The 19,344-nt window shown below is 41.1% G+C and overlaps 1 protein-coding gene and 1 pseudogene across 2 annotated transcripts; one reads left to right on the top strand and one right to left on the bottom strand.

Annotated features, from left to right (window-relative positions):
- The first annotated feature begins 1,326 nt into the window (after nt 1–1,326).
- LOC103709524 lies at nt 1,327–7,562 on the top strand (annotated as a pseudogene).
- A 7,607-nt stretch (nt 7,563–15,169) lies between these two features.
- LOC103709544 (probable 2-oxoglutarate-dependent dioxygenase At3g111800) lies at nt 15,170–19,344 on the bottom strand. 2 transcript variants are annotated; one of them, XM_039124291.1, is made up of 3 exons: nt 18,444–19,344; nt 17,949–18,282; nt 15,170–15,521 (listed from the first exon to the last, which is right to left on the bottom strand). In XM_039124291.1, the coding sequence occupies exons 1-3, from the start codon at nt 18,932–18,934 to the stop codon at nt 15,276–15,278; spliced, it is 1,071 nt and encodes a 356-aa protein (XP_038980219.1). In that variant the 5' UTR covers nt 18,935–19,344; the 3' UTR covers nt 15,170–15,275. The 2 variants fall into 2 exon arrangements, with proteins under 2 accessions (XP_038980219.1, XP_038980220.1); XM_039124292.1 differs by having other exon boundaries at nt 17,949–18,279; nt 18,444–19,335.

Below are 19,344 nucleotides of genomic sequence, written 5' to 3'. Positions count from 1 at the left end.
AAAGTCCGGCCGACATTTGAATGCCAAACTCTGTATTCTACAAGGATCGATCCTCCTCAAATAATTGTTGCTTGCAGATCAGTGTTTCTTGTTGCTTCGGACGACACGAAAACCTCCCACATTATTTTTGTTTGTCATTTTCTAGCTCGAGTACAATGATTCTCAAAACCAAAACGACATACAGAATCTATTAGCTTCTCAAATCTAGTTTGAGTAGTATTATTAGAGAGCAAACTACATTAATCTAGATTTAATATAAATGAACATGTGGCTAGAGGAGAGTGGCCGGTTGCTTTTTAGTGCCAGTTGGTTGCTAGTGGAGGGCCAAACGAAGACCCCATCCAACCTTGCAACATCCGACAGAATAATTTTGGGCACATAAGTTATGCATGGGCCCAACCTAAAGCTAAACATCAGCACGTTAAATCATAGTTTGACAAATTCGGATCCAGTCAAAGCAGTCGCTGCCCATCCTTATATGCTTGACCGATCAGAAAGATATGGTGCTTTTCTTTTCAGACTACAAAAAAAAAAGGCATGATGAACACCGCCATTCTGATTCTAGTCTGGTCCTACACTGAATCCATCCTCAATCCTCTTCAACCTATTAAAAAAGCTCATATCAGTTTTCAATCATTCCATGATCATCACCAACTTGAAAAATTTATTCTATTAATTTTATTTTCTTTGTTTTCCTCCTGCAACAAAGCAAAATGTTACAAGCTATGCCGTTGGCCTATCTAGAGATTTGGCCTACCAAGAGATTTAATATCAGTCTAGAGATTTGGCCTACAAAATACTATGTGAACGCGGTGCAATCCAATTTGCTATTTTGTTACACGAAAGGTGACGTCAATATGAATATCTTGCAGTAGGGGATGTCTGCCTATTGCCCTAGGTCGAATCTATCCAATCACCAAGCTGTCATCTTCGAGATGAATAAGATCTGCCATTTGATGATGTCTTCCGAGCTGTCCTCAACCCAGCTGCAGGGATGAACCCTTCCAGCCTCAGGCCCTGGCTTTGTCGTTGATGCCCGGTAACTACATGGTACGGTGCTTGAAGCTTTTTACCAAACACTTTCCGTACACGTCTGGCTAGCGCTGCGGCAAGGACCAACCGGCCACTTTACGCGTTCGGTTGCCTGGTAACCAATGATATGACAGCCTCGTAGCGTCCTTTTTTGCCGTTCCCCCTCATCATCCAAGAGCTCGGAGGACGGCGGAGTCCATATTTTCTGCTATTTTATTTACTCGCCATCTTCCTCTTTCAGTCCTTCTCTCGACCTTCTTCCGTGCACCCTGTTCTTTCTCGTTTCGAAAAGCGATGCGGTTCTTGAACGTCTCGCCGAGATAGGGAACTCCTCGTAAAGTAAAAGACCCCCCTTCGATCGTATCGTCGCCCTCGGGCACTGCACCAAGCGGGCCGCTGCGTCTGTGACCCGGACGACCAGCACGGCGTGATCCATTCCACCGCGACGTCAAGCCGGAAAACTCCCTATTTGCCAACAAGAAGGTGAATTCGCTCCTCAAAGCCATCGATTTCGGGTTGTCCGTAGTCCTCAAGCCCGGTGAGTGTTCTATTACTTTCGAGTCTGATGATTTTGCTCGAGTTGTGATTGGTCTGATGAATTATGGTTTAAAAATTCGATTTTGGGAGCTGCATCTGATCTGGGATACTAATCTGAAGTCAATGCTGCACCGAATAGAACAAAATGCGGATAATTTCTTGATTGCTTGTACATTGGAAAGGAGATACCAAGGGAATTCGCGACAATAAGGTCCAAAAAGTTGTCAGGATCAATTTGTTGAGTTTGCCTAATTGAGAACGCTGAGGTGGATGTGTAGAAAAATTAGGAAGGATAGAGCCCAAATGACCTTATAATGGTGGAGATCCAACTAAAATGGTATCGGCAATTGTAGCTAACATCTCTGAAAACCTTGGAAAGGTGAATGACTTAAATGGATATATCCTAGGGTCTGAAAAGATGTGGGAAAGGCCTAAGCTAAATCACTTGTATGTATTTTGTGAGGAAAGACTCCAAAATGCTGCATAGCTAGAGAATGTAGCTCTTAGTAAGAATTGTTGGCAAATGAGTGATTCGTAAAAGTGACTCACAAACAATACATTCAAGTCTTCTTGGTTATGGTTATTTACTGCATCAGCTTGGTCTGGATGTTCGCAAAAAAAAATTCAACTATGTAACATTGCGGACTGACCCCAATCCTTGGAGGATATCATATTCAGCTGCTTGGAGCAGTCACTATCATATTGAGCCTTCTTGGCTGCAAAAGCATTAAATATCTAGTTTTATACATCATAAGTCATGCAATAATGCCAAGATGGAAGGATTCAAACATGTTCTTCATGCATGTACCAATGCATGCACCAAGATAGAGAGAGAGAGAGAGAGAGAGAGAGAGAGAGAGCAGCCCCTTATTATTGTCAAAAAAAGGGCGATCTAGTGCATGAGGCTCCTACTATGTAGGGTTTGAGAATGTTCGGACTTACTCAACTGTACCCCCATGTGCAAGGAGGTTGCTTCCATGTTTCGAACCTATGATATCCAATTCACAGTGGAGCAACCTAACTGTTGTGCCAAGATTCACCCTCCCTTTTTCTACAGTCACATGTTTCAAAATATAAAATGTTGTTATGATCATTTGGCACGTGCATATCATCAACAGTCCACATGCTTGACTTTACTATACAGTGTTATTAATTTAAATATTTGGTGTATATTTTCCCTTAGCATTAATTGTTTTAACATCATAGGTGAAGGGTTCTCTGAAATTGTTGGAAGTCCATCCTACTTGGCTCCTGAAGTATTAAAGTGCAATTATGGACCAGAAATAGATATATGGAGTGCAGGAGTCATTCTCTATATTTTGTTATGTGGAGGACCCACCCTTTTGGGCCGGTAAGATTCTCTGCCTGCTATATTGTTGTAAAGAGGCACTTCTTGTACATTTCTGATAAGTGATAAGCTTTTATGTAGTATCTCTTTTTCTTCTTTTGTAATGTAAATTTTCTGTCTTATGAACGAGTAGATTTACAGAATTTGAATAGGGGTTGCACAAGCTATTCTTCACGGGCTTATTGATTTAAAATCTGAACCATGGCGAAGTGTTTCAGAAAGTGCCAAGGATCTGGTCTCGCAGATGTGGAGCCTGACCCAAAACTCAGGGCAAATGCAAAACAAGTGCTCGGTACTGCACATTGCTTTCAATTACCATGCCACCTATTGAAGCTGTCTGCTAGCTTTCTGTAGGATATCTGTAGTGTGGATTGCCACCTATTCTTTTTCTTTTTTTTTACATTACTAGACTGGCAGTGATATACCCTTTTTTCTTCATTGCAGAGCATCCTTGGCTTAATGCTAAAAAGGCTCCAAACGTTCCTCTTGGAGATATTGTCAAGTCAAGACAAGCAGTTTTCAATGATGAATAGATTCAAAAGACAAGCTCGTATGTTTGGTGAAGTTTTCAACTTCTGGATCCTATTAGTTTTTTTCTCTCCCCTGTCCTGTTTTCTTATTCTCACACCTGTGCTGTAAATATCTAAAATATTTGGTGTTGATGACTTTTGCTGACATGTTATTGCTGATCATTTCTGTCGATGAAGTTGAAGACATAAGAGAAATGTTCAAGATGATCAACACAGTTAATGATGGCACTGTTTCTTTGTGAAGAACTAAAATCTGGCCTTGTTAAAATTGGGCTCCCACCTTGCAGAGTCTTAAGGTGCAGGTGCTCATTGAAGCTGTAAGTTTACTTCTACCACATACATGTATTCCTTCGGACTTTAACAGTTTTACAGTTTACTTCTACCATATACATCTATTACTTCAGACTTTAACAGTTTAACCTATACCCTGTATTGGTTGGTTGGATTCTAAACCTGCTAAATAAAATATTAAGGTTAAAAGGAGTGCAGTGAACTAGACATCAGCAAACAAGATTTTCATTTGAAAATTATACAAGTCAGGGCTTCTGAAATATCAAAAATATGTATGCTTGTAGGTACCTTTATTTGGAAAAAGCAGTTAAAATGACAAATGGACATAGATGTGTTCACCACCTCTCATGTGTTTTTTTTTCTTTTGAGAAGCTTTTGTGGGAGGGGGGTTTCATAACACCTTGTAAGAGTAGTTTGTTCATACCACAAATGGCACTAGAAGTAAATTAAATATCAAATTGGATATGTTGAATTTCTGTGTTTCAAATGCCCCTTTTTTTCTTTGAAACCCTAAATGAATTGCATCAGACTAATAGGATCTCTCTTTTTTCAGCAGCACCATGGACAGCTCTCTTCCCTTTGCTTCTTCTTCCTTTCTTTTTTCTTTTTGTCTGTGCGTGTTGTGGGTCAGGTGATGGGGCAAATTTCCTAGACCAACTTTTAGTGTAAGAAGATTAATGTTTTAAGAGGAGATCTCTTGTGTGTACGTGTGCAGGCCCATCAAACTCTTAAAAATCCACAAAATGTTCTGAAATCATGTTAATATTGATTAATTTATATTATCTGATGCTGAGGCTAATCCATTCCATATATCTTCAGTAATTTCTAGCTCAAATCGTGTCAATCCTGATTACTACATACTACCTGATACCGAGTCTAATCCATCCCATGTTCTGTAATGCTAATTTCTAGCTCAAATTGATAGAAACGATGCACAGCATTGCCTAGTATCCGCAAATGCTATGTGGTACTCGACTATAAAAACAGGAAGCTGACCACTTTTTAGTGTGGACTCTTTTGGGTTGATTCAAACCTATTTGACAATCCAAGACGAGAGGGTGATCCTTGGCAGTTGGCACATGGTAAGATTGCTTCATTATGGTCTGGGTGTCACGAGTTCGAAACACAGCAACAGCCTTTCCGTATACGGGGGTAAGACTGCATGCGTTTGGCCTTCACACGGTGGCTGGAGCCCCATGCACCGGAGGACAATCCAAGATGAAAACATGTACCGAAGGTCATACTTTTGCATGAATGCTAGTGTTTATGAGTATAAACGCACAGGTGTACTGCATCAGTGACTAGGATCTGTGAAATATCCATTATAAGCTACTCTGAAGAAGCAAATTTAGGATAGGAAGGCAAAATGTCAATTCACACTCATTTTTTCCTTCATGGTGGCATGTTCACACTGAATTATTGATGTTAAATGGGATGAAGAGAATGTAAAGCAGACATCATGAGAGAGTGAATTTTAGAGTGAAAACATAGAAAAAGAAGTTTTTCCCAGACAATGTTTTGCAAAAATGTTAATCAACTATGCACATCGAACAAATTGTAACCTTATTTCCTATTGTTTATGTTGGTATAATTTAATTTAAACATGCTTACTGGCTTTCAAATCTTTAGTCTAATTGCTGAAATCAATTTCATCAAGCAAAAAGTTTTAATTTTTGCTATATACTTAAAGATTGTGAGAACATCCATTAAACCTTCATGCCCATCATCTCTGTCAGTAAAATGGTAGGAATATGTGTTTAAAATGACATTAAATTGTATCTTGATAAGAATTCATAAAATTTATCCATTTTTTTTTAAGCACGTCAAAATTGCACATCGATCCTGTACCCCTTGTTCAATTTTGTTTCTGTTCTTATATAAACAGTTTTCTTGTTTTTTCTCAAAAAAAAATCCTCCCTACTATCTATTTTCTGCTTTGTGAATAGTTTTGTTATTGAGTGTTATTAAGTCTTCATCTCATGCAAAATAGCAAAGTTTCTGTTTTCCAATCATGTGCTGCTCATCACATTCAAAAGCATTTTTAAGGACAAAGGACATGGGTAGGGGGCTTAAAAGATGCTGATTCACATGTCTGAAAACAGAAGAATATCTCCAAAAGAAATAGCTGTGGAAATGGAGTAGCCAAGCGCTGCCTTTATCATAGTTGCCTCCCCTTGTGCCCTCATATCATGTAGATTGTTCCCTGAAGCATTTGGTGATCTGATACCTAAACCTTGAAGCTGGATACCTTGCCTAGCTGCATAGGCACAAGATCCATTAGCAGGGAAATACTGGATTTAGATGTGGTTGCTGATCTGATGTTCATATGGGCAAAGGGAATCAGTTGGTGGATTAGGTCCTTGGTAGGCAAACCCTGATTCGGTGCTGTGTGCTACGTGACTCCAGAGTTGGAGAGTCCATGAAAAAGAATCCTTTCCTTTTTTATAGAAATGTTAGACTTCAACATTGTCTTAACTTCTGCACAATTTTTGCCTAAATTGTCTATGTCAAAAATATATTGGATCTGTACTATATGATTAATTTATACATAAATTGGAATCCTCAACCACATACCCAACTTTTTATCCTGAAGTAATTTAAAGTTGATCAAAGCATTGTTTGGAGAATTCTTTACAGCATCTATCATGATGATCATGCAGGGGAAAGATTTAGAAAGATTCGTTTTGTAGGTATTTGATAAAAACAGATAGCTCTATTTTATTTCTTATTATTATGTCAGTGATGTGCTTATAATTTGGTTCTCTGCATCAATTTTTATGCCATTTGTCCAGGTACAGACTTTCACCATATTTAGATTGAAATCCCATCCCTTGCTCAGCAGATGATGCTGTAGAGTTTGACCAAATATGTTTCTTACAAACAGGTAGATAGCAATGGAAAAGAAGTGGTTGATTATGGAGAATTTTTTGCTGTCTCATCATTTACGGAGGATGGCAAATGATGAACATCTTGATAGGGCCTGTTCGCACTTTGATAAAGATAGGAATGGCTATAGAGCCAGAGAAGTTTCAAGAGGCCTTGGTGGAAGATGGAGCTGCCAACAACACAGATATTGCAAATGATATCTTACAAGCAGACACTGACAAGGTGAACCAAATCTCTGTAGTGCTGAACGAGATGTTTATTTTTTTCCCTCTCATCATTTACAGGGGATGGCAAATGATGAACATCTTGATAGGGCCTTTTCGCACTTTGATAAAGATAGGAATGGCTATAGAGCCAGAGAAGTTTCAAGAGGCCTTGGTGGAAGATGGAGCTACTGACAGCACATATTTCAAATGATATCTTACAAGCAGACGCTGACAAGGTGAACCAAATCTCTGTACTGCTGAACGAGATGTTCTTTTACCCTCATCTCTCATGGATATACTTCCTGAGCTCTTACAGGATTGGATGGATAAGCTACGATGTATTTGTTGATGTGACGAGAACAGGAACCAATTGGAGAAAGGCTTCGCAACACTATTCAAATGGAAGATTCAACAGTCTGAGCATCAGACTGACGAAAGATGGTTCTGTAAACATAGGCAGTGAGGGAACTAATTACTGGAGTTTTTTGCTCATTGCCTGTTATTATTTTGGCCTTTCCAAATGCAAATATCTGTTGTTATTATTTATTGTTTCTTGTCAGTAATCTTGCTTGGTAACCCCTTCTGATTGGCCTTTCCATGTAATTTGTTTGTCTGCTGCAAGAATGAGCAGAGTGCCGCTACCTTGTATGTTTCAATATAAAGATTCTTCTGTTTAACTAACTTTTCACTTTTTATCGGATGTAGTAATTCATCAATTTTGAGTTCTTGTAAGCTTCTAATACTTCTTTCAGGTAGTGATGGCCTCGACTGCATGTTTTAATTTTGCATTACCTGATTTGGTAAGGCATCTTCCTTCACTCTAGAGGACAAGAAATTGATGAGAATCGTTAGCCTCATTCAATATAAAGTTTTAGGTATCGGCACTATATATTCTGCAGTCTTTATTGTTAGCCTCATTCAAATATTGGTATGCTTGTGAGGACTTATGTGGACATGTGTTCACTCCCACATCAGCTATGCATTGACATCTTCGGTATTTATATAGGGCGAATAAATCTAAAATAATATTTTTTAGCTAATTTTTTTTGGATGAAGTTCTAGGTCGTTGTTATAAATGGTATTAGAGTAGATTTAGTTCATAGTTCATGTGGGCTAGGGGATATTGCAGCATGGGTCTATTTGAAGCTGACCATGAGCTGATTGTGATGTTTGTAATTGGCTTTGACTATATTTGGCCTCTTAGAGTGGCCAGTAAGCTAAGTCTTAAGTGGGAGGAGTATTTAAATATCCCTACGAACATATGCTTAGTCCTACAATAGTTGTGCGCTAGAGATATCTTGGGTATCTATGCAAAACCAAGGAACCTAAATAATATATTTTGGCTATCCTTTTTGGGTGAAGTTCTAGGTCATTATAAATAGTATTAGAGCATATTCAGTTTATATCCTATGTGGACTGAAGGGCATCACAACATGGATCCTTTTTGGGACTAACTATGAGCCAATCATGCTGTTTGTGATTGAATTAAATTGGATTTGGACCCTTAGCATAGTGAGGGCACATCTTTGCTTGGATTTATATAAGGAGAGTATATGAGGATCTATGTCGACGTTTTTAGTCTCATATTGGCTATGCATTAGGTAGATCTTGCATACTTATACAGTCTTGTTAGCTTTTTTGGATGAGGTCCTAGATTATTATAAATGATATCAAAATAGACATAGCCCATGGTCCATGTGGACTAGTGAACATTGAAGCAAAAGCCCATTTTTATACTGACTGTTAATTATGGTGTTAGCTATTAGATTTGACTAGATTTAGACCTTTAGCCTAGTAAAGATAATGGGTTTTAAACAGGAGGAGCATGTGAGGATCTATACAGGCTTGTATTTAGTCACATGTCAATTATGTATTGAAAAGATTTTCGATGCTTATGCAGGCCAAGGAACCCAAGCTAATACCTTATGGCTAGACTTTTTGGATGAGGTTTTGGGTCGTTACGATGCTAGACATTGATTTGATTAGATTCAGGTTAACTTCATCAAGGAAAATGAGGATCATTTTCTTTTCATGCATATGTTTTGCAGCCTAAATAGTTAGGAAAAGATAAAAATAAAATGGTTATGGTTATGATTATGGGGACATATCTGGTTTGTGAGTGTTTTTGTTAGATATCAACTTATGTGCATTCAAGAAGAAAGAAAAAAGGTAAAAATAATTAGGATCTTTCTTGCTAATAGTTCATTCCTTGCGTTACTTAAAATGATTGCAGTGCACGGGAAGGGCCTCAACACCTTCAATCAATGTCTTCCAACACAAATGCAAATATATGGCCTTACGTACGTATAGTTTGATAATTTCAAAATTGTAGCAGCACATTGGTGGTTAATGTTAAATTCTAAATATACTCTTTAAAGCTGCAATCATGTGTCCGTATTTCTTTTCTATTCCTTCTTCTAGAGAAGTAGGGAAAATTCATCGCCATTATGTATATTTTTTCCCTTGAGGAGCAAAAGCATCTATGTTGGCAGAAAAAGAATGCCTTTATAAAACCGCAAGTACTGATCACAATGTGCTCGCAATATAAAGTAGCTGAGCTAAGTGCCCCACTGGGTTTTAAAATTCCGTGCTGCTATGGACGTGGCTTTTTCAAGTTGCAAAATGACACTAATAACGTTTAATCTATAGGACACCAGCGCAAGGAAGTTTTTCTTCTACACAGTATTGCAGACGGGACAAGTGATCGTTCTTGGTGCAGAATAGGCACATTATTAATCAAGATCTACAATCTAAGTACCAAATACCATTTCAATATCTTATCAGTATAGTACGGTATAATATACTCTGGTACCAAAATAGCTTTCTAACTATTTTTCTCAATTTTTATCTCCGTACGTCTCGATTCAGGTCGATACACTTCCTTATAAATTGGTACATACCTCGGTACTTTTTGGTATGCCTCAGTACATTTTGGTACAAATCAATACACCTCAATATAGGGCAGTCTGAATTTGTACCGACTCGAAGTTAAATTTCATACCGTTTTCTTTCGGTATGGTACAGTACGAGGCAGTACAATAGATCATATTACCGAATCTCCTATATAAGGAGAGCAATGGCACAAGCCATACACTTCTTGTTGTATAACGACTTGCTTCTGCTGATATTATTTCAATGTTACCGTTCACTTATTCACATCTTTTTGAAGTTCCCGTAATCGTGCGAGGAGAGCTCCCTTCATGTCATCAAGAGTTTTTAAGCCAAGGTCTTTCTCTTCCTTGCCTTTTTTATTTTGGTACAATGGTGACTCGTACCAATCTAGCATGAGTAGAACCAAGAAAGTCAAAAAAAGGGAGTTGTCGTAGAAGAGGAGTAGCCTCGTGGTTCTCCCAGAGGACTCTACTCGAATGCTGTGCAGCAAACGAGGCGACCCAGTCAGCAGCCCCATTTGCCTCTTGGTTGACTTGAGTAGCCCGGAATGCACTACAACCTCTCGACAGCCTGCAAATGTCCAACAGCAATAAGTGTCCATCACCGGTCCTGTGCAGATTCTGAATCTACTCGATCATCGTAGCATAATCTCCTTCAAGATGGATCCTATCCACTCCCAAAACGAGCTCTGCATAGGTAAGGCCTTTCCAGACGGCTCTCAACTCTTTTTCGGGGGTAGACATGTCAAAGATGCGTCAACCCTTGGCCACTATTAGTCTGGAGTCGTGATCTATGATCACAAAGCCAACACCTCCCTTGCCGCCGCCATCAGTCACATTGCCGTCAAATTTTAACATAAGAAAGCTCAGAGGTGGAGGCTCCCAAGAGATGAAAACCATTCGGATCGCTGTAAAAGCTGAATGGGAATCCTAGATGCTCCTAGCTATCCTAGATGAAATAAGAGCAGAAGGCTGAGTGATTTCAGTAGCATGTAGAAGTGCCCTATCCACCACGATCCTCAAATGCATCCTTCTATTTTCGAAGATGCGGGCATTAATGTCTAGCCAAACATAATAGACCACATAAACACACTTGATACCTCGAGCTACAGTAGTAGGGCTCCTTATAGAATCCTTCAGATAGCCAAGGAAGTCCTCAGCCGAGGACCCGGACTGCAAAAAGCTCGAGACAGCCGTAGTCCCCCTCCAAATTTGAATTGCCCGCGGGCAACCAAACAAGACATGGGTGACAGACTCCTCGACCTCTGGGCTCCCATCAGAGGCAGGACTGATCTTCAACCCCCGTCTGGTCAGCATGCTCCTAGTTGACAAACAACCCCTTGCCACCTTCTAGATGAATAAGGCAACACGAGGGTGAATGCGAAGCCTCCAGATCCATTCACCATCAATCCGCCAAGTCGATCATGGTAGGTCTCAAGCACTGACTTTTGACCTGCCGGTTGCTCTCTAGATCCTCTTGTCCGTGACCCCCCTAATTGGAATCGGTAGAGCTAGGACTCTCTCGACCAACTGGACCTCAAAGACTCTCTTTGTAGTATTCTCATTCCATTTTCTCTTCTCAGAGATAATCAGGTCACAAACTCTGCAGCCGGCCAAGTTCTCCAGATCGATCATGGTAGGCCACAAGGCAAGCAGTCGCTCCGTCAGCCATCTATTATCCATCATGTTAATAGACAGACCATCTGATCCTAAGGAGTACCACCAGTGCACAAGTACAGATCTTCCTCCATTTGAATGAACCGTGTTGCCCAGTATGGAAATCAAGGGCCAAGGTCTACGTGCCATTTTTGGCCCTCAGCAGGGTGCTCCATAGGCTCTCAGGCTCAAGAAGGTACCTGAAAACGTATCTGGTAGCAAGGAGCTCTCGCCTCACAAGTAAGGAGTGAATTCTCAACCCTCTACTGCTAAGAGGCTGACAAACCACATCCCAAGCCATCAGGTGAACTCCACTTCTGCTCTCCCGCCTGCCCGAAGCTCTTAAACATCTGCTCCAAAGTCCTCAATGGTGCCATGGGCATAATAGTGTTGGATAGTAGATATATCGGAATAGAACTAAGGACAGACCGTACCAAGGTGACCCTGCCTATCATAGAAAGAGCGCCCGACTGTCATCCCTCAAGCCTTTTCCTGATGCTTTGTTCTATAGTGGTGCAATCTGACCTGCGAAGGCATCGACTGGTGATAGGTACCCCTAGATATCTCAAGATGTCCTCCTGCTCGCCCACACCCAACAATTTTTTAATAGTGGTCCTAAGCCGCGGTTTGATCTTCGAACTGAAGCACATAACTGACTTGGCTAAGTTGACCTGCTGCCTAAAAGTTATGCAGTACTCTGCCAAGATTCTCCGAATCACCTACATAGGCTGCTTCATCGCTCTAGCCAGAAGCATTCAATCATCAACAAATAGGAGGCACGAAATCATACACGGGCCTATGGACCTCCAAGGCTTGAGACACTGAAGCAGCCTGGGGGGCTCTAGACAAGGCATTTGCATAGATAATGAAGAGGAAAGGAGAAAGTGAGCAGTCTTGTCAAAGCTCGATCGAAGACTCAAAGAACTGCGTAGATATACCGTTTACCAATATGGCAAAGGAAGGAGCCTGAACACGGTCTATAATCCATCTGATTCATGTCTTGTGAAAACTAAAGCTCTCCAAGGAGCGAATTAAGAAGCACCGGCTCATCCAATCGTACGCTCTCTCCATATCAAGCCTAATACCCATAAAGCTTCTTGGGCACAGGGCTCTTTGGAGACCAAACATGAACTTCTGGACAATGAGGACATTGTCACAAATACTACAACCCCCAACGAAAGCCCCTTGCTTAAGACTAATGAGTCAGGGCAGGATTTCTCTCAGACTAGAATTTAAAATCTTCATGGTGGCCTTGTACAAAGTGATGCATAGACCGATCATTCTCTAGTGGCCCGGCACCGTGGCGTTCTGGCTCTTCGGAAACAGAGCGATAAAGATCCTCTTCTAGGCCCTAGGCATTAGAGTCGTCTCGAAGAACTGTTGGATGGCCGTAGTCACCTCCTGCTTAATGATAAACCAATATCTCCTGAAGAAGGCTGGAAGAAACCCATCCGACTCCAGAGTCTTATTTTCGCCCAAAGACCAAATAGCTTCCTAAAGGCCGAAATCGAGCGGAGAAGGACTGCGTTATCCACCTCTGATATCCTCTCCGTCAGTGCTGGCCTGAAGGACAACCCACTTCTGCCAATCCGAGCCATCCACCTTAATCTAAAAAACTGCAGGAGTTTCCTACTGATACTAGTCATCTATCATCTGACCGCTGCTGTCCTCAAGGCTTCTAATTCTATTTTTTTATTATCTAATAATCATCGATCGGTAAAAGAATCTAATATTTTGATTTCTCATTCTTTGGCTTTATAAGCCTCACCCCAGCTAACAAGGCAACAAAATCCATTCACTTTAGCAACTCCTTTCCGGAGGAATTTAGGTAGATGTACTATTGTCTTCATCACCCAAGCTGGCAGCTTAAAAGTTGACATGTAATAACGGAGACTAGAAAGGGCAGCATCCTCAAAAAGGATTCTTCCTCCAATTGAAAGGTGCTTCCATCAAATCAGCTACTTTATCGCTGAACCCTGCAAGAAGAGGTAGCCAGTCCGCTTGCTTGAGACTAGTCAGAGAGAGGCAGTCCTAAATAGTTGATGGGAAAATAATCTTCCGATACAATTAAACATGATAGCAAACATATTGCCATCTGTATTTTCTTTGTCCAAATCAACAGCAAAACTTTTAGCAAAGTTATTTCTTAGACCTGAAGCTATCTCGAAAGCGTAGAGCATAAACTTCAGAACAGCCACCTGGTCTGCATTGGCTTGATAGAAAATACTACTATCATCGCAGCTTGCAGATTGCAAAAGCTTACCTCCTAGTTGAGGTCCCCTAAAACACATATACTAATTTTCTTTTTCTCTTTAGGTTGAGAATTCTGCTCAACTATCTTAATCCATTTAATCCATAAACAGGGGAATCCTTTACGAGCCTCTTGAATAGGAAGCTCCAATCAAGATGATCGAAAACCTTTTCGAAGTCCAGCTTATAAAGGTGTTTCTTCTTGCAGTGATAAATTATTTCCTATGCATAAAGAAAGCTATCCAATATACACCTGCCTTTGGTGAAAGCCTTTCGCGCAGGATCAAGAAGATCAAGGAATAGAGAGGCAAGTCTATTAGAAAGCACCTTGGAAATGGTTTGAACCAAGTTATGAAATATGCTGTTCGAAGAAGTTGCATCTCTCTCTCTCTCATCGAAGTTAAGCAGACTCAATCTGAAGTTGGAATAATAATATATTATCAAATTGAAATCTAAGCCACTCCCCTGAGGCTAGGTTATTTTAGTAGCTTGTCGCGTCACCATATATTTTTCAACTTCACATGCTTGTTGCAGCTGCGACATAATACCTATCCGGTGGCATCTCAAATCATCAACAACTCCGTAGATCCTCTTAGACTCAAGTTGCAAAAATTTTCTATAGTTTTTTAAATGGCAGGTCTCCGTAGGCCGAGAGAACCTAGTCTAGGTTTCTTTTTTTTATAATTCACCATTATGATACTGTATTTTTGTTCCATTGGTAGGGTTTAGGGGCAGTAGAAATCATAAAATACTTTGGAGGCTCCTGGTTAATGCATATAAAAAAAAAATCTCAAACCCAATATTATTGGCTTGATAAGCTCATTATACATCATAGCAACATTAGAAACTTCCTACCCCTAGTGCTTTTTTTATTTTTTTTATCCACCAAGATTAGAGTTGCAGAAAACATGCGTATCCAACAACTATGTCTCCTTTATTAATGTAGCAATGGTACCATCATCACCTCGTACGTGGCTTCTGGGGACAAAAAAAAGAAAAAAAAGAAGAAAAGTAGGCCCCGCTTCGGTCGGTGGTATTTGTTTCACTTAGGAGCGCGACGGCGAGATGGTCCTGGTTGTCGGGCATCGTACCGTTCGATCTCCAATCATGCAACCGGTTCGGGTTGATCTCCCGCGCAAAAGAATGATCGATCTCCTTTCGCAACGTCGACCGTTGCACGTATCTCAAATCACTCCGAACTCCTCCAATCATGCGTCTGCACGGATCTCGAAGCGACCATCGCGCGATCTTACGATATATTCGCACGGAGGAGGGCGAATCCTTCTTTCGCGCGAAAGATACAGCCCCCGTCCATCGTACACCCGTCCACCCACCCGCCCTATTACGCACGCATCACACGTGGCCGTATTTCGAGCATCATCGCGGATGCTTCGTGGTAGGCCCGACATCAGCATCTCTCCCACCCTACACGCGAAAGGCCAACGGGGACACCAATGAGTATTACCGGGTCTACCACAGATTTTCCTTTGAATTTTTCCATTTCAATCTTCCACGTATGCAAGAGAAATAAAGAGAGAGACGTAGCCAAAGATTTACATGTATGAATTCTTACTATTGCGATACCAATGATATATATATATATATATATAGATGAGAATACAAGAGATGAGGAAGATCAAAGATAACATTAGATGGCCTTGAGCGATTCTACTTGGGATTTTCCACGAGGTCCCTTCTTCCTGATGTAGAGGCGGTACTCGTCGAAGGTCATCGGTTGGTAGAGTGCAGGGCGATCAGGTGTCACCAGTATTGGGGCTGGTCCTATGGACAGATCGCTTTTTGGGTTGTAGAAGAAGGCAAAAGATATCCGCTCCGAATCCGAATTCACCACCACTCTATGCTCCACGCTTCTATACGTCGCGTTGCTCAGCACCTGCCACAAATTAGAAACAAATATTGTTTCATCATATCTTATGGATATCCATTGTAAGCTTGTATGTAATGAGTAATGATATAATATGATTTCTTTGGAGTTTAAAAATAAGCACAGTGTGTCGACATAAAGTATTCATGCGATAATAATGTCATGTGGAATTTTAAGTGGTATCTATTTTAAGATCTGACTCTCCAGTATTATATAGAATTTTGGCTAAGGTGGTAGCGCATCCGACATCAATGGTGACTCAAAAGACCAATTAATTAGTGATTTTCTTGGTAATTTTTAATGAGAATTAGAGGAGCCATGATGCGGTGGTGTCGCAGCAGGATGGGAGGCGTGGCATGTGGGGACTCAGGGAGGGCTTGGACCAAAAGAATGAGCACGTGGGATTGAAATTGGACAAGAAATACCCTTTGCTCTCTAAAATATTGACCGTTGGGAAATATGTGACATGATTCCTCTATCCATTGCTGAACTTTATCCTTTTATAAGAGGCGGCTATACTTTTCTAAATTTTCACTGATCATGCCTGCCTCAGCAATATTGAGACCATAGCCTGCTCATGAATAATCAGCAGGTTTTGATTGAAGACATGATCTAGGATGATCACTAGATTTCAAGTAAACTACCTTGCCGCTGCAGGTGGAATTGGTATGGGTGCAAGAGTAAGCGGAAAGCCAAAAGATTTTAATTTGTCCTTGCGCCATCTAATTGAAATAAATATATATATATATATAGATATAGATATATATATATTATAGATCAGATAATTTTTAAAGCTCTATGACGAGATACCATTCTATAAGAATGTGATGTGCCAATAGATTAGGATCAAATTTTATTATTTGGACTTTGAAACAGGCCAATCAAAAAAAAAAAAATCTTTCCAAAAATAATTTGATCGGGCATCTCTTAATTGAGAAAGAAAAAAATAAAGTGACTAAAAATAAAGTTGATATAGAAACCGATATCTACATCTCGTAAAAATTTAGCTTTTTATGTTTATATTCATTTATCATATATATATATATATATATATATATATATATATATATATATATATATATATATATATATATATATATATATATATATATATATATATATATATATATATATATATATATATATAACATCTTTTAACTAAACGAAAAATTCAGCTTGAATTATATAAATTTAGATCTTTCTAATATAAATAGAGATTTTGTAATTTAGTTTTATTATATATTAATAAAAAAATCTAGATCATGCACTTGTTAATTTTTCTATTTTTTATATTTTTTTTAAAAAATACATTCAACTTTGGTCGATTAGCAAATTTTCTATCTTTCTCTTCAAAGGCATCCAGGAGCTTCTGCAATAGAAAATGACCTTCAGATTAAGGATAAGACAAGAGTGTTGAAGGCTAAATAAAAGTAGACTTACAATTCCTCCACGAGGGTCACGAAAAGAACGTCCAAAGACGTGTACGAGCACAGAACCATCCAAGCGGCCGTAAAACAGGAAAATGCTAAATTAATTCAAAAAGGTACTCTTAAAAGTCATTCCAATGTGGCGTATTCTGCTTGCTCCCTTGGAATTGACATGCTAAATTGTGCAACATGATTGCCACAATTACAGGTTTTATCCTTGTGTGCTAGCTAAATGATACACCACACATATTTATTTCCAGATATTTTGATCATCTTAGTATAAAAAAATAATAATGATTCAGCCGAGCGCCACAACCCTCATCTCTTTTTTGAGTGGATGAAATCCTAGCTGAGCGTTACGTCCTTTTCTCCCAAATGAATAGAATCTAAAATCTCTGCCGAGCTAGCACCATCTATATCGTGATATCGAACCTCTTTCGAACATCTTCCACCTAAAAAAAAAAAAAAAAAAAAAAGAAGAAGAAAAGAAGAAGAAAGGGAGAGAGGAAGGCGGAGCACTTAGGGTTTCATTGGCTCGAGTGCGGAGGTGAATTGTTTGGCCCAATCTGGTTTTATTTTGTTTTAAAGCATTATGTTTAGGCGGCTAAAATGTCCAGGTGGTGAAAATTAATTAGCCTACAACTGAGCTGGTTTTCCAGCTGCCCTGCGGGTGACTTTTCCGGCGTTTTTTGGGAGCTTGCGGAGGCATTGTCCTGGAGAGGGCAAAGAAAAAGAGGCTCGAGGCTCATGGACGGTCACGGTCGAGCAGACAAGGCACTGGTCCGAGGTGGCCTCTTTCTATTTGCCCTCGCAATGGGACCACTCCTTGGTATATATAGACCACTCAATGCAGCTGGTCACGCAAAGAACTAGCAGGGAAGGATGGAGACCGGCTTCTCGATCGGAACCTTGCAGCTAGGCGACAGCAGATAGTTTGTCTCCACTGAGCCACCAGCACGTGTCGCGGTGAACGAGTGCAGAGGGAGAGGAGGGAGGGAAAGAGAGGAACCTGAATTTGATCGCCGACGTTGATGATAAAGGCGTCGGCAATCGGCCGAACGGTGACCCAGCCATCGCCTCGACGAACCTGAAGGCCCTTGACGCGGTCGTCGGCCAGGAGCACGGTTATGCCGCCGGGATCCGAATGCGAGGAAAGGCCGAGCGTGAGGTCCGGCTGGGGGCACTTGGGGTAGAAATTGACCCTCATACAAACACCGACGTCGTCCCCGCCGAACGCCTTCTGCAGGAAATTCTCGTCCAGTCCCAGGCCTGACGACAGCACCTTCATCACTCTTTCGCACAGCTTTATCAATTCTTGGCTGTACTCGTCGGTGATCTCCCTGCTGATCCAAAATAACCGCGGGTACGTTTAGATATGCGAAGAAATACGAATTCGATCCAATTATTTCTGCTTTCTCTGTTATCCTAACGAATTGTCGATGTGGCTCCCATCTTAACTTGGAAACAAAGGAAGAATTAATGATCCAAGCTTGTTGTTATGTACCTCAAGGGAGGAGGGAGGGCAGGCCATTTGTCATGGCTTTTTAGGGAGGGGGGGAGGACGTGGAGGAAGTAGTAGTCGCCCCAGTCAAGAATGGCGCCCTTCTCGATCCCGAGCCGGCTGCCGTAGCCCTCGTAGGTCTTCGGGGAATTGGCATACGCCTGCTTCACCTCCATGGGTAAATGGAAGAACCCCCGCCACACTTCCCTCATCCTTCTCATCAGCGCTAGGTCCACGCCATGATTCACCACCTGGAAGAATCCCCAGTCCCGGCACGCGTCGGATACGGCCTGAACGACGGCCGCGCAGTCGGCGGTGCCACCGCTGGCGAGCGAAGCGAGGTCGATGACCGGGATGCCGAGGTTGGCGCATGGGGCCGAAGAAGGACGGTCGGAGGGCGGCTTTATGTACCTGTCGGGGATCGCGGTGGCGCCGCTGTCCGAAAGGGACTGGACGCGGACGATTGGTTCGGGCCAGTCTTGGAGGCAATCCATGCATCACAATATCTCACCTCCTGATCCAATCGCCGAGACCGGATTCTATGAGACGAGTACAAAAGGCCTGTACGACGACGATGGTATGGCACGACTCTTCCCGGCAAACCATGTTATGCTCACTCTCATATATAAAGAGATAAAAGGAGACGGATGAGGAGGAGGAAGAAGAACACTTGAGAAAGCCAGAGAGGGGAATGGTGGAAGCAGTAAAAGGAGTGGGAAAAGAGCTAGGTGGATAAGAGCTGGAGGAGGGTGGAAGAGGGAAAGGGTTGTGAATGGTTTTGATGGACGAAAGGGACGTAGACGCAAACGTGATATCAATGGGAGATAGCCGGGCGGTGATCGCCTCCCTTTCAATAACAAAAGATGCCAAGGGAGGATAACAAATGGAAGGCTTTATTTTTGTT

This window comes from Phoenix dactylifera, chromosome 3 (assembly GCF_009389715.1).
Source record: "Phoenix dactylifera cultivar Barhee BC4 chromosome 3, palm_55x_up_171113_PBpolish2nd_filt_p, whole genome shotgun sequence".
NCBI classification, from domain to species: domain Eukaryota; kingdom Viridiplantae; phylum Streptophyta; class Magnoliopsida; order Arecales; family Arecaceae; genus Phoenix; species Phoenix dactylifera.
Note: the sequence above shows the minus strand (reverse complement) of the source record. Positions and strands in the feature narration are given on the sequence as shown.